We start from the raw sequence: 13,420 nt of genomic DNA on the forward strand, positions 1-13,420 counted from the left end.
CTGGGTGTTCTTTGGAAGGACTGATGCTAAAGCTGAAACTCCAGTACTTTGGCCACCTCATGCGAAGAGTTGACTCGTTGGAAAAGACCCTGATGCTGGGAGGGATTGGGGGCAGGAGGAGAAGGGGATGACAGAGGATGAGATGGCTGGATAGCATCAGCGACTCTATGGACATGAGTTTCAGTAAACTCCGGGAGCTGGTGATAGACAGGGAGGCCTGGCGTGCTGCGATTTATGGGGTCGCAAAGAGTCGGACACGACTGAAGGACTGAACTGGACTGAATTAAATATTTGATAGCAAGTACTGTTCATTTAGTAGTTTATTTATTTTATGCAGCTGATTTAATTGCCCAGCTAGGGATCGTGATGAACATAGTAAATACAAGTTGGTTATTTTTAGTTTGCATGAAATATTTTGTTTTGGTCTAGTTTAAGTAAGCTCATGACAAGTGAGTCAGAGACAGTCAATTTTAATGTCAAATTCCCGCGCCCCGCCGCGGCCGCCCCCCCCCCCCCCCCCCCCGCTTTTTTGTTGTCTTTTAAGGTCATCTAGAAATACATGTACATGTTAATAGAAATGAAATAACGCAAAAAGGTAAATAGTCAAATCTTTCTACTGTAGCTGTCTTAGCTTTCCTCTGCCAGCAGTAACCCATTGTAAGTTTTTAGTAAATGCTTCCAAGCTCTTTTATACATGAACATGCAAATATATTTCAAGTTTTTTCTTTTATTTTCTACACAAAAAGTAATGTGTTTCTGTGTCTCCATCTTGGAGACTATTTTGAATATGTACAGACAGCCCGCCCTGCCTGCCCCGCCAGGACTGCATACTAGCCCATTGTTTGGATATATCCTTTGTTGTTTAGTCAGTAAGTCATGTCCGACTCTGCGACCCGTGGCCTGTAGCCCACCAGACTCCCTGCCCGTGGGATTTCCCAGGCAAAGAATGCTGGGGTGGGTTGTCATTTCCTTCCCCAGGGGATCTTCCTGACCCAGGGACTGAATCCACATCTGCACTGGCAGGCAGGGTTTTTGCCACCGAGCTGCCTCAGAAGCCCAGGATGCGTCACCACGTGACTGGTGGTCAGCCCTTAGGTTGTTTCCGGTCCGGCCGCCCGCAGTGCTGCAGTCAGTACCTTGTATTGCTTTAGAAAGCTGGTTATGTCTGGCACGTATAGAAGAAGACTTCCTGGGTCGGGGGCTCCTGGACCCACAGGGTCACCTGCTTGGCAGCAGGCAGCTGGACTGCCTGTTTCCCTGGAGCCTCACCATCACGATGTGTAACCAATTTTTTTTATATTTGCCAGTCTGCTGGGTGAAAAATAGTATCCCAGTGTCATTTTAATTGTCTTTCTTATTAAGGAATTTGATCTTATTTTCCTGTGTTTGAGGACATTTTTATTTCCGTTTTGTAAATTATCTTGTCTGTTCACATCCCTCACCCTTGTCTTTTGGCAGGATGGTCTTTGCTTGCTGATTATAAAAATCCCTTAATATGTGAAGAAAATTAGCATTTAGTATATGAGCTGCACTTTGAGGTTTTGTTTTCAGTCTTCCTTTTGTTTGAAAGACTTTGAGCCGTGAAGAACTTCTTCATTTTCATATAGTTGAGTTGATTAATCCCTTTTGAGCCAAGACCGTTGTTTGTTTGTTTTTAATTCTCCCGTCCACCGTGTGCACAGTCAGTTTTCATCTGCAAGCCTTTGACTCCTCTGGAGTACGCCCTTGCTCAGGTGTGAGGTAGAGATCCAGGGCAGTCGTTTACCCCCAGGTGGCTCTGCATTTGTTCGCCGTACGTTTAGCTGAGGGTTACCTTTCATCCGTACGGATTTGAAATGCCAGTGTTATATGCCTGCTTCCTGGATCTGTTTGGGGCTTTGCAGACTTCCCAGTCTGCTCCATTCATGAGTAATCCTGCCATGTTTCGATCTCTAGCTCTATGGTTTCCATCCACCTGCTATGCCGTTGCTATTCTTTCTCAGGAAGTACACTTTTCATCAGGAGTATGTTACATTCGTGTATAATTTAGGATTAATTAATAGGTATCCTTACGAGTCTGCATATTCTTGCTGAAGTCTGTGGCACACTCTTCAGCTGATTTAAGTCTTTTTATCTTTTAGGACTATCTTAAGATTTTCTTCAGCTGGACCATATATTACACTTCTATTTTCTTAGGTTTTATTCCTAGGAATTTTGTCTTCTTCGGTCACTGTTAAAGCTGAGGGTCTTTTTCCTCCATTTTACTTTCTTACTACTTTTTTCACACTGTGCCTCTTGAAAATGATGAAATTTTTAACTTTGAGTCTACTGTCGCTGAACTCTCTACTAAAAGCATTTGAAATTTTGTTTTAATCTGGGTAGAAAGATCTGTCATTCCATTAATAATTTGATTTTCAACATCACTAAAGTGAATTAAACTTAATCATAACTGTACTAATAATTAATGGTTTTACTTTGCATATGTAGTAAGCTCTGTGATGTTGAAATGCTATTATCTGATTAATATCAGAGCATTGGTAGTTCTCTTTTTTTAAAAACACATTAGCATGGGGTAGTGATTCAGGGTCATTGTCATAACCACACTGGACTTGCACAGTTAACAGAGACAGTTACTTGATGTGAGGACGGCTTGGTGTGATTTTCCTACAGTAGAGCTTGGGATGGGATGGCATAGTAGCAGCTGTATTTCAGCTGAAGCAGGAAATGTTTGTACCAGACAGTGGCGCTCTTGAATCCTGCATTCACGTTAGCCACTTTCGTGCGCTTTAAATAATTCTGTACACAAAGCGCCAGGGTTCTTCATAAAGCTTTACAAAACTGGTCCTAATGGGCAGTGGTGTAAGGTGTGCCTTTAATTCCTAAAGTTGCTCAATAAACAGCTCATTCGATCCTAAAAAGTCTGAGTTATGCTGACTTGAGTCTGGTGTTTCTTCAGTCAGCCTGAAGCAGCCCACTAATGACCATGGACTGGGCTCAGGCCATTGTGACTCACGTGAGGGAAATAGGTGAAAACACACATTGATGGATAAACTAGAGCACACGTGAATTTTCTGCAAGGCCTAAGGGACTCTGGGTTTTAATGTCCATAAGAAATGTGGTGGTGCTTTTCCTTGACACAGGATCACGTAGCCAGTCTTTTCATTCCTTCTGTCTCTCACAAACTGCAAGACGTTAGCCATCCCTAGAAAGTCTTAGACTAGCCTGAGCCATTTATCAGTATTGGCTTAAAGCATATTACTGCCCCCAAACCAGCCTTAAATCTTGGGTGTATAAAAGCTATATCTCTAAAATAATCTGCTTTCTGCTTGCTTTGATCTCTTTGACCGTGTGATGGTCCAGATTGCTTGTTACCCTGTATAAAGACTTCGTTGTTGTTTAATTGCTTAGAGTGTCTCACTCTCTCATGACTCCATGGACAGTAGCCTGGCAGGCTCCTCCCAGGCAAGAACACTAGAGTGGGCAGCCATTTCCTCCTCCAGGGGGTCTTCCTGACCCAGGGATCCAACCCTGGTCTCCTGCATTGCAGGCAAACTCTTTACCACTGAGCCACCAGGGAAGCCCCATGTGAAGACTTTATTCAAATGTAATTATTTTTTCTTCCACAGGATGAATATTCCATCTTTCCTCAGACATACTCCATAGATATTAATGGCTATATTCTTGTGTATTCTGTTACATCAATCAAAAGGTAAGGCCTGCTTCTTCTTGCTTGAGTTTATTTGCCGTGCTTAGGTGACGTTAATCTTTCTGAGGGATTATGCTGGAATTGGCAGTAGTAACAATCAGACTTTAATGGTTTTTAGTGGTTGTCTGGTGGAGCAAACAGGTTGTTAAGGGAAAAAATTATCCCATTAGATATTCTTTTGCACCAGTGGAATAAAAAACCATGTCTTACCTCAGACTGCCCAGAATAGTGAATGAACATGATCTGAGCTTTCCTACTAATTAAAATGGGAAATACTTAATTGATTTATTTTTCTGTGTTTGTACCTTATTAGTGTAGAGCATGGGCTGATTGCTAAGGAACGTTCTACAAATGTTTTATTCAGAGATTAAATCAGCCCAGTTGTAAACGTTCCAATTTAAGTATCTTGCCTATTCCACCTTGAATATTCTCAGTAAGGGCTGCTGAGTGTTGAATACATAAACGTGAAAAAGAGTGCTAGGAAAAAATAAAGGAATTCCTTGTGTTCAGTTTACTTTATATTAAAAGGGTGAGTCTACTGTTACCAATATAAATATCAATAACAACCATTTTAGAATGTCACCACTAAAATGGGTGTCTGATTTCATGCTTTTTGTTTTATAGCTTTGAAGTGATCAAAGTTATCCATGGTAAATTGTTGGATATGGTGGGGAAAGTACAGTAAGTAGCAATAGTTTATCTCTTTTTTTAGATATACTAGTATCATCTGAACAATCAATTCGGGCACTGACTAAAAAATTGGCTTTTTTTCCCCTTGTGTTAACAGGATACCTATTATGTTGGTTGGGAATAAGAAAGACCTACATATGGAAAGGTATGTAGCTTCTAAATACTGCTATATAAAGTGATGTAGTCACTGAGGTTCTGTTTTTAATTGTTCTTAAAGCCAGAATATTTTTAGCTGTAGCATTTCTGTTTTCAGAAGTGTGGCGATGACTGCATAACAGAGACAAAACTGCAGTAAAAAATCTCACCCATCGTGGAAAATGTTTCCTCTTAAAAAGAGGGCACACACTGTAGAAAATTATCTTCAGATGCTTTTACCGTTTTTGCACAAAGCAGACTAAAAAGACAGTGGTAGTGCTGGTTTAGTCCACACAGTTTTCTGAGCACCAGGCTGAGGACCCTGTTCCTGGGGAGCTCAGCATCTGGAGGAAGACCCAGCCCATGGGCAGCAGGGGGGCACTGTGGGCCCTTTCAGAATTGCCCGTCTAGGGGGGCTTACAGCCGAGCTGCTGAGAAAGGAGTCGACTATTTCGGAGGCCAGAGTCCTGGAGTCCTGTTCTCCGAACCATAGGGGATTTGCAGGAGCTGGGCAGCCCCGTCAGGCAGTGTCCGCCCTGCCCCAGCTCGGGGTGGCAGAGAGACTCTGCGTGCGCTCTGGATGAGACTGAGCCAACTGCCTCATCAGTTAGTTACACACACCTTACATGGTAAACAGCAAAGTACTTCTTCGATTAAAATTTTCTGTTTCCATTAGGGTGATCAGTTATGAAGAAGGGAAAGCATTAGCAGAGTCTTGGAACGCAGCGTTTTTGGAATCATCTGCTAAAGAAAATCAGGTACGTGGTTTTGAAAACTCACGCTGCCCTGTATCCCCTCAGTCGTGGGCGTGTGTGTTGCTGAGTCAGCGTTTCCGTGCCGTCTCCATCACTCCTGTTCAGTCTTCCTCCTCCCACCATCTCAAGTACCCAGCTCTGGGTTGCTTTAGGAAGATAAAAGGCTGTTGATATTTTAATTCAGTCAGTGTTCTGAGTATGATGGGACCTAGAATATTTGTATGATAAATAGATATTAATTAGCGTAAAGGCAATACTTGCTTTGCGAACACGTAGTCTTATTTTTGTTTCATGCTAAAGGCTGGTACAGAACTAAGTCCAGGCGTGGAAGAGAAACAAGAATAATTTGAAGTCACTTTGGCAGTTTTGTTGTTGTGCCTCCCCCCTTTTTGTCTTGGGTAAAACTGAATGAGATGTATGTGTTGTTTTTAAACATAGAAACCAGTGAGAACCATTCCGCAAGCATGCTTCACCAGCGTCAGCCCTGCAAGTAGCTGCTCCTTTTCAGGCCTGTGTGAGGAGGGATGTCAGTTCTCTGTCAGCAGGCTTCCCGTGTCCTCTTTTTCCTCTTCCTTCCTTGAGACCCAGAGCGGCCCAGCTTGCCTCCCACCTCCACATTCTCACCAGTGTTTCTATTCGCTGCAGATCAGATGATGTCACTCACCTAAAAACTGTCAGTGGGTTGCCCGTCTGTCGAACAAGCCTCAAAGTGCTCAGCGTGGTGATGAGTGCAGGGTGTGAATCACACTTTTCCAGTTTCTTCTTCCACCGCATCCTGCGCTTGGCAGGCCCACCAAACCCCTCCCTCTCCCCTCAACACCGTGGCGCTTGCAGATGCCTCCCCTGTGCTCTCACGGTTCTCTAACATGATTAGCTGCATACTTAAAGTCTTTTCAACACGTTATCTTGTCTGATCCTCAGGTAAAATGAATTGGCTTGCATTTTTGTGAGAAAACTACAGTTTGGGGGTTGGGAGAAGGACAGTGGGCTGTCCTTCCCCAGCTCCGCCCCCTCTCCCCACCAAGACCCCTGCCCTTGGAAACGCTACTCAATTCCCACCTCCTCCTTGGCCCTCAGGAGTCCTCCAGCCAAAATTAGTTTCTTCTCGCTTATCCCCTTTGTTTCATCCTGAGATTCAAGGACAGTATCACTGAGCTTTCTGTTCTCCATAATTTGTACAGACAGTAGTTCTGTTTCTAGTGGGTGCCTGGTCAACCCAGGGATCCCCTGACAGGCAGATCTGTTTGTCCCCGTGTCAGCAGGTGAGGGAACTTAAATCTATGCAGTTGCCTCCTGGGTTGTAGATAGCAAGACATTTATCTCCAGTCGTTTAGTTTCTGAGTGCAGACCCTGGTGGCTCAGACGGTAGAGAATCTGCCTGCAATCCAGGACACCCAGGTTCAATCCCTGGGTTGGAAAGATCCCCTGGAGAAGGGAATGGCAACCTACTCCAGTATTCTTGCCTAGAGAATTCAGTGGACAGAGGAGCCCAGCGGACTGTAGTCCGCAGAGTCAGACACAGCTGAGCAACTAACACACACACACACACAGACACACACACACACAGTGAGAATTCAGATAATAAGAGCTGAGAGATACTGTGTTGTCTCTAACTGAATTAAACTAAACATTGGGTGTCTTATGTACCCTTCAGATCATCTAGTTGATCTGTCTCATTTTATAAGTGAGGCATTTAAGGTCCAAACGGTGAATAACCTTTTATGATCACTCTGTACTTCAGATGGTGTAAAAACTTGGACTGAATTTTAAATTTAACCCAAATCTAGTCCTCTGTACCGTGCTTTCTGATAGATGAGAAGACAAGGCCTGTGCCTGACCCAAAGTGTAGCAGAGATGATAGTATTCCTGAGGGAGAGATGGAGACTGTTCTGTATTTAAATGTCTCTGTGAACCTGGTGTAAAATGGATCTGGTCTAAAATGGCTGGTATAAAAGACATTTCCAGTCCGTTGGAGAGAGTCAAGTATGTTTTGGAAATGATTGTCTTAGGAGTGGTGATGGTGTTGGGATTAGGAAGAAACTACATCCTTATTCTTAGCAAATGCGAACCAGAGTATTTAGGGGCCAAGTTTCATAATGCCTGCAACTTAGTTTCAGAGGGAATAGATGGGTAGATGGATAGAGGGAGAGCAAGCAAATACAGCACAGATGTTAACATTTGGTGAACTCGGGAGCGGAGCCCAATGGTTGTTATACAGTTGACCCCATTTTTCTGTGTGCTTGAAAGTTTACATTATAAAGATGTGAAGGTGGTCAGAAAGTATAAACTACAGGCTATAAAATGAGTCTTGGGGATATGATATACAGCGTGGTGACTATGCAGTATATTTGCAAACGGCTAAGAAAAGAGTGGATCCTAAAAGTTCTCATCACAAGAAGAAACGAATGGTGACTGTGCACCAGACTTGGTGCAGTGGTCCTTTCCCAGTGCGTACTCGCGTCGAGTCGATGCGTTGTACACCTGGAGCGTATGTTTGGTGACAGCTGTATCTCAGCTGAAACATGTTCCGGGGTGAGGAGTGCGGCTGAAACGCCCTACACTTTCTCTGGTCTGTTTACTGGCTTCCCTCTGCTTTGGTTCTCTTTGGAGAAAATCCCAGGATCCAGGAGCAGTTACTCTCTTCGACTTGACAGTCACGCAGGCGCCAGCAGCCGCTCCGCTCTCCTTGGGGCCCGTGGTCCCTGTGCTGTGTGTCGTGTGTGTGTGTTGCTCGGGACGTGTCTGGCGGTTCCTTTCTTACTCTTTCCAGCAGCCTCAAAGTGTAGACACTTCATGGACCTGCCTCCGTGTAATCAAGAGGAATTGCCTGGTAAACCTCAGGCTAGTTTATCTTTTGAGAGTGACCTAGGGTTGTGGTCACTGAGAGTGGCCTAGTTGGCTTAGGGTTTGTTGCTGAACTCCATTTTGGTCTGAGGATGCAGGCCTGTCCTGTCTGGTTTATGTTACACTTTAGTGTAGCTTGAGGTTCTTAATACAGTTCTGGATAGATTTACTCTTTGACCTTTCAGTTTCATTTAGAAGACAGTACTGCTTTTTTGGTATCTGGAGGAAAGATGGAATTGTGCTCAAGGCTTAAAGTTAAAATGAAAAAATTCCAACTGCTGTGATTCTTTAAAAGTTCTGATAGATTTAGCAGATGTATCTGATATCAGCCTAAACTCTAAAAGAAGATAAGGGTGCAGTATGGTGGCCTCAAACATCCCAGACAAGCTCGAGGGTCAGATGACCCCACTCGCCATTGCCTTGGTTGCTTGAGCATCTTTATCAGATCAGCAGACGCCTTATCAGACGTGAAGTAATCCGTTAAGGCAGAAAGATTCTTGCACCCCAGTTAGGTACATACAGTGATGGTACGTGTATCCTTGGAAAGCTGCAGTCCTCACAGTTGTATGGACACTTCTCAGCCCTCGGTCATGGCTCCTGGGACCTTGTCTCACCTTGTCATCGAATCTGCTCCCCATCAGGTGGGAGTAACCAAGTCCCTCTGACCTCCGTACATGAGAGGTGTAGGTGATTCTGGTCCACACAGGTACTCCGTACTGGGATGCTTACTACTCTTGGTCTGTGTGTAGGAAGAGAGAGACTCTAGTAAGAGACACCTTATCAGTAGTCACACGATTAGAGACCAGTCTGTGTAAATTGCTTGAATTTTTTATTGATAAATTTTCAAGTGTAGCTTGGTACTAACCAAAAATCCAGTATTTTAAAATAAACTGTCCTCAGTGTAATTGAGTCAGATTTGTTGATAACAAAATGCACAGTGGTTTTAAAAAAAATTTATCAAGTCAGTGCAAATACTGCACTTTGACTATTACTGAACTATGAGATGTGTTTGCAGTTTTGGCTTATTTTCTGTGGAGGCCTTCAGAAACTGTATTCCAGCAGTCTGATGAAAGAGAGTGCACTTTGGCAGAGACAGACCACACAGGTAATCAAGAGTGCTAAGATTTATCTAGAAAGCCAGATTTCAGGCACACTGTACTCTCTTTGTAAGAGTTTGGCATGCATCTTTCCACACATTTTTCTGTGCATTTTTCTTAGGATGGAATAAATACCAACGTGCCTGCTTCGTCATGGCAAAGGAGGGGAATGGATAATTCGGAAAGAGGGATGCTTGCTGAAGCCAGTGGCCTCGGGTAGACAAGCGCGTTGGGCCGCAGGCTGGCTGGGGCTCGCCTAGGGCTGCCTCCGTTATTCCATCCTAGGAAAGCGCGAGCCAGAGTGGGTGAGCCCAGACTCAAGGGCGTGGTCACTGGCGGACGAAGTGTGCAGAGTTCGCTTATGGGTGCTGCTTCTGTGTAGAACACAGTCGTCAGGCGAGGGTGAGAACAGGGCAGAGGTTCAGAGACCCCAGTGGACGGAGGAGGCGCGACCCCTTCATCCCGGCGGGTAACTAGACCTGGGAAGTGTGGGTGGGCGCTGGGACTCGGGGCCCTGGGGGCGTGTCCCCCGGCTTCGTCCCGTGTGGGTGCAGGCGGGCGGATGGCAGAGCGGGGAGAGGAAGGACAGAGACTGCCCGGGGCCTGCGCCAGCCCGGGAGAGAGGGCAGGGAAGTGTGGTTGGATCAGGGAAACGGGCTGAGGGGTGCTGGCCAGCAGGATACTGAGCAGAACTGCAAGTCAGGATGGGGGCTGGTGCCTGGTAATGACAGGATGTAGCTGCCACCCCACGAGGGTTTGAAAACGGGCGTTTCAGGATTGTCACGGTCACTGCGCCGAGGGACAGGGGCTCCTCCTCATGAAGGGCCAGGCCCTGGAGGCGCCGTCAGGAGAGAGAGGGGGACCTGGAGGCCGGAGGCTCGGGTGGAGGGTTGGGGGGACAGCCTCAGAGTCAGAGCCGAGGGGCTTAAGGAGGTGGGAGGGGAAAGGGTGTGAAGGGTGGGGTGCGGTATGAGGCAGGAGGAGCCCCTGCCCTGGTCCAGTCAGAACCCCAGGGGTGAGGGGGTGCAGAGACTGGGCCCCAAGGTCAGAGGGGAGCGGGCCGGAGCCCAGGGATGACGGCTCCTCCAGCTTCCTGTGGCGACAGATGAAAACGGGGGTCTCCAGGGGAGGTGGAAGCCCTGGTTCCTGCAGCGCTGGGGCACCTCCAGCCGGTGGCCTCCACGCCTGGCCTGCAAGCGCAGAACTGGGCAGTGGGCCTCCTCCTGTCCCGCTAGCAGAAACCACGTTCACCGTTGTGTTTCAGTCGCTGGGTCCTGTCTGACTGTCTGCAACGCCATGTTGGTCATGGCTCCACTAAAACTAACGCCACTTGGTTTTCTCTGTGTTTTCAGACTGCTGTTGATGTTTTTAGAAGGATAATTTTGGAGGCAGAAAAAATCGATGGGGCCGCTTCACAAGGAAAGTCTTCCTGCTCGGTGATGTGATTCTCCTGCAGAACCGGGGATGCTGGGGCCCAGTCCCGCCTAGGGAAGCCAACTGCCCGTCATCCTTTACGATAAACTGCTTCGTTTCTCTTCTGTTAACCTGAAAGATTTCATTTGGGTCAGAGATTCTGCCTCACCCCCTCCTTTCAGATTATGTTCAACTCTGACTCTGTCCAAATGAGTTCACTTCCATTTTCAAATTTTGAGCAATCATATTTTCAATTTATATATTGTATTTCTTAATAATATTATGACCAAGAATTTTATCGCATTAATTTTTCAGTGTAGTTTGTTGTTTAAAATAATGTAATCATTCAAATGATACATATTGTTACACTACTATTAACTAGGCTTCAATATATCAGTGTTTATTTCATTGTGTTAAATGTATACTTGTAAATAAAATAGCTGCAAACCTTAAACTTTGTGCTCCTCAGTGTGGCTAGTAAAGAGGAAAGCTGTCCTCCTGAGGGCATCTCTCACAGCCTCCCAGGAGGCTCTGGGTTGGATTGCAAGGAGCCACTGGGGGCTGTGGCCACAGACAGAGGCAAGCAGTCCACCTGGCAGCCATGGGCAGTAGGGTAGAGTGCCCGCATTTGAGGGGGTCTCTAATTGACTGAAGTCGAGTGGCCTTGGGGGAGATCTGTGAGGGGAGTTGTTCCCCAGTGATGACTGTGTCCCCCATACCCGCCAAAGGCACCCTCTTGGGTAGAGTGTTTCTCGCAGGTGGGACTGCGGACTTCCTGAGGGCCTTCTGGGCTCCCTCTGGCTTGTCTCTTAGGTACTTGAAGGAGATGTAGGGAAACACTGTCCCTCTTACTTAGCTTGATGTCCCCAGCAGACAGGATCTTACTTAGGAAATAGACTAACCTGTCCCCATCCCAAACCTCCAGGAGTTTGAAGGACAGGAAGGATTGCCTGGTCAGTCTTCTGTGTTCACGAACCTCCTGCAGACCCAGACCACGTACCTCCTGCTCTGAAAGGAGCAGCTTGGAAGGACAGCCAGAGACTGAAATTGCCTAGTGTCCGTCACTCAACTCTAGCTTAGTTGACTGATACGTTAAATGCTGCCCTCTCCCAGGTAAAATTTCACAGGGCCATTTCTAACATTTAAGGAAATGTTACTGACTCTGTTGATCAAATATGATTTCACTTTGTAACTGACTCTTTAATGATAAAATTATGCTTTTAGAATATGCCGTTATTTTGGATCTTTGAAGTGTTTTTGCCTCATCATTCCAGGATGAAATTTGAGCCTTAGAAGAACTTCACCAAATATTTTTTATTTAAATAAAGATAGGTTTTAGCAATGTAGTATCATTACTTACTAACAGGGTTTATTCTTAGGTGTAATATTACGTGTCAGTACTCTGCTGAATGTGGAGAAAAAAGAAAAGTGAATGTTAGTCGCTCAGTCGTGTCCAACTCTTTGCAACCCTGTGGACAGTAGCCTAACCCAGCAGGCTCCTCTGTCCTTGGGATTCTCCAGACAAGAATACTGGAGTGGGTGGCCATTTCCTTCTCCAGGGGGTCTTCCCGACCCAGGGGTGGAACCCATGTCTCCTGCATTGGCAAGGCGGGTTCTTTACCACTGCGCCTCCAGGGAAGCCCAGTGTATTCATCCTGGCAACTAAAGTGTGACTCACGGATCATCCTCTAGGCCTGGCTGTCCTGTTTGGAGGTGACATGGCCGTGGCCCTCCACATGGTGCAGCTCAACTGTGCATTCAGATGCGTTCTGAGCACCGTTCCAAGTGCTAGGAACGCAACAGAACTCTGCACCCTGGAGAGCTTGAGTCTGACCTTGGCCCTTGGAGACCAGGGTCGGGCAGTCCTGCTCCCCATTGCGGTGAGTGTGGTGGCAGGACTCAGAACGAGCACGTGGCCAGGAGGCGGCCGGCGGTACCCGTTCTGGTTTGCTTCACGTTCACCCCGTGAGGACTTCCCTGGTGGCTCTGAAGGCAGAGTCTGCAGTGCCGGAGACCCGGGTTCAGTCCGTGGGTGGGGAAGATACCCTGGAGAAGGGGACGGCTACCCACTCCAGGATTCTTGCCTGGAGAATTCCATGGGGTCACAAAGAGTCAGACACGACTGGGTGACTTTCACTTTCACCCTGTTAAGCAGGTGCCAGGCTCTGTACAGACAAGGAAACTGCCTTAGAGGCGTTAGCAGCAGGCAGTAACCACATTGACTCTGGGCCCGTACAGCTGCCAGGCTCGACTGAAATGTTGTTACTTAATATTGTATGTCATCACTCCTGAGACCTAGCCTTACACTTTAACAGTTTTCACAATGGGACATATATGCTGTCCTAGGTTCACTGCAGTGTTGGAAGCGCAAATAACAAAATGAGGTGTATGTCCAAAACTATCTGCCGTTCACAGTGAATGCAAACTATGAATTCATATGACGATTTCAAGTCAGTGTGATGGAACTTGACCAAAGTTAAATTGTCCATTCACTGCCCACCAGGTCATTAATGATGCTGCTCTTGCCAAAATTGCTCATCACCTCCTTGTAACCAAATCCAATGGGTTATTCCCTAGTTTCTCTCCTGCCCCTCTGGCAGCACTGCACACGGTTGGTGACTTCTCTTTGCAAGTCTCATTTCCACCCTCTGGTCTTCCAGCTCAGCATCGCCACCTGAGTCTCCTTGGCTGTCTCCTCCATTAACCTCTCTGTGGGCCCTTTTTCCTTCTTAATTTCATCATCACACACAGCTCTTGATGCTGTTTCCTTCAGTTCAGTCACTCAGTCGTGTCAGACTCTG

General features: G+C 46.3%; 1 protein-coding gene across 5 annotated transcripts in view; it reads left to right on the forward strand.

The window, feature by feature from the left end:
- The window catches only part of RHEB (Ras homolog, mTORC1 binding), a 52,775-nt gene extending 41,702 nt beyond the window's left edge, over positions 1-11,073 (forward strand). For all 5 annotated transcript variants that reach the window (XM_086394835.1, XM_086394837.1, XM_086394836.1 and 2 more), the window contains 5 exons: positions 3,606-3,688; positions 4,310-4,366; positions 4,473-4,520; positions 5,187-5,268; positions 10,559-11,073. In XM_086394835.1, coding sequence (XP_086250961.1) covers positions 3,606-3,688; positions 4,310-4,366; positions 4,473-4,520; positions 5,187-5,268; positions 10,559-10,651 — 363 coding nt within the window. In that variant the 3' untranslated portion in view covers positions 10,652-11,073. The remainder of the gene's footprint in view (positions 1-3,605; positions 3,689-4,309; positions 4,367-4,472; positions 4,521-5,186; positions 5,269-10,558) is intronic.
- The last annotated feature ends 2,347 nt before the right edge of the window (positions 11,074-13,420 follow it).

The sequence above is a fragment of the Bos grunniens genome, chromosome 4 (assembly GCF_055505025.1).
Source record: "Bos grunniens cultivar Pamir isolate PY7600 chromosome 4, Bosgru_T2T1.0, whole genome shotgun sequence".
Taxonomy (NCBI): Eukaryota; Metazoa; Chordata; class Mammalia; order Artiodactyla; family Bovidae; genus Bos; species Bos grunniens.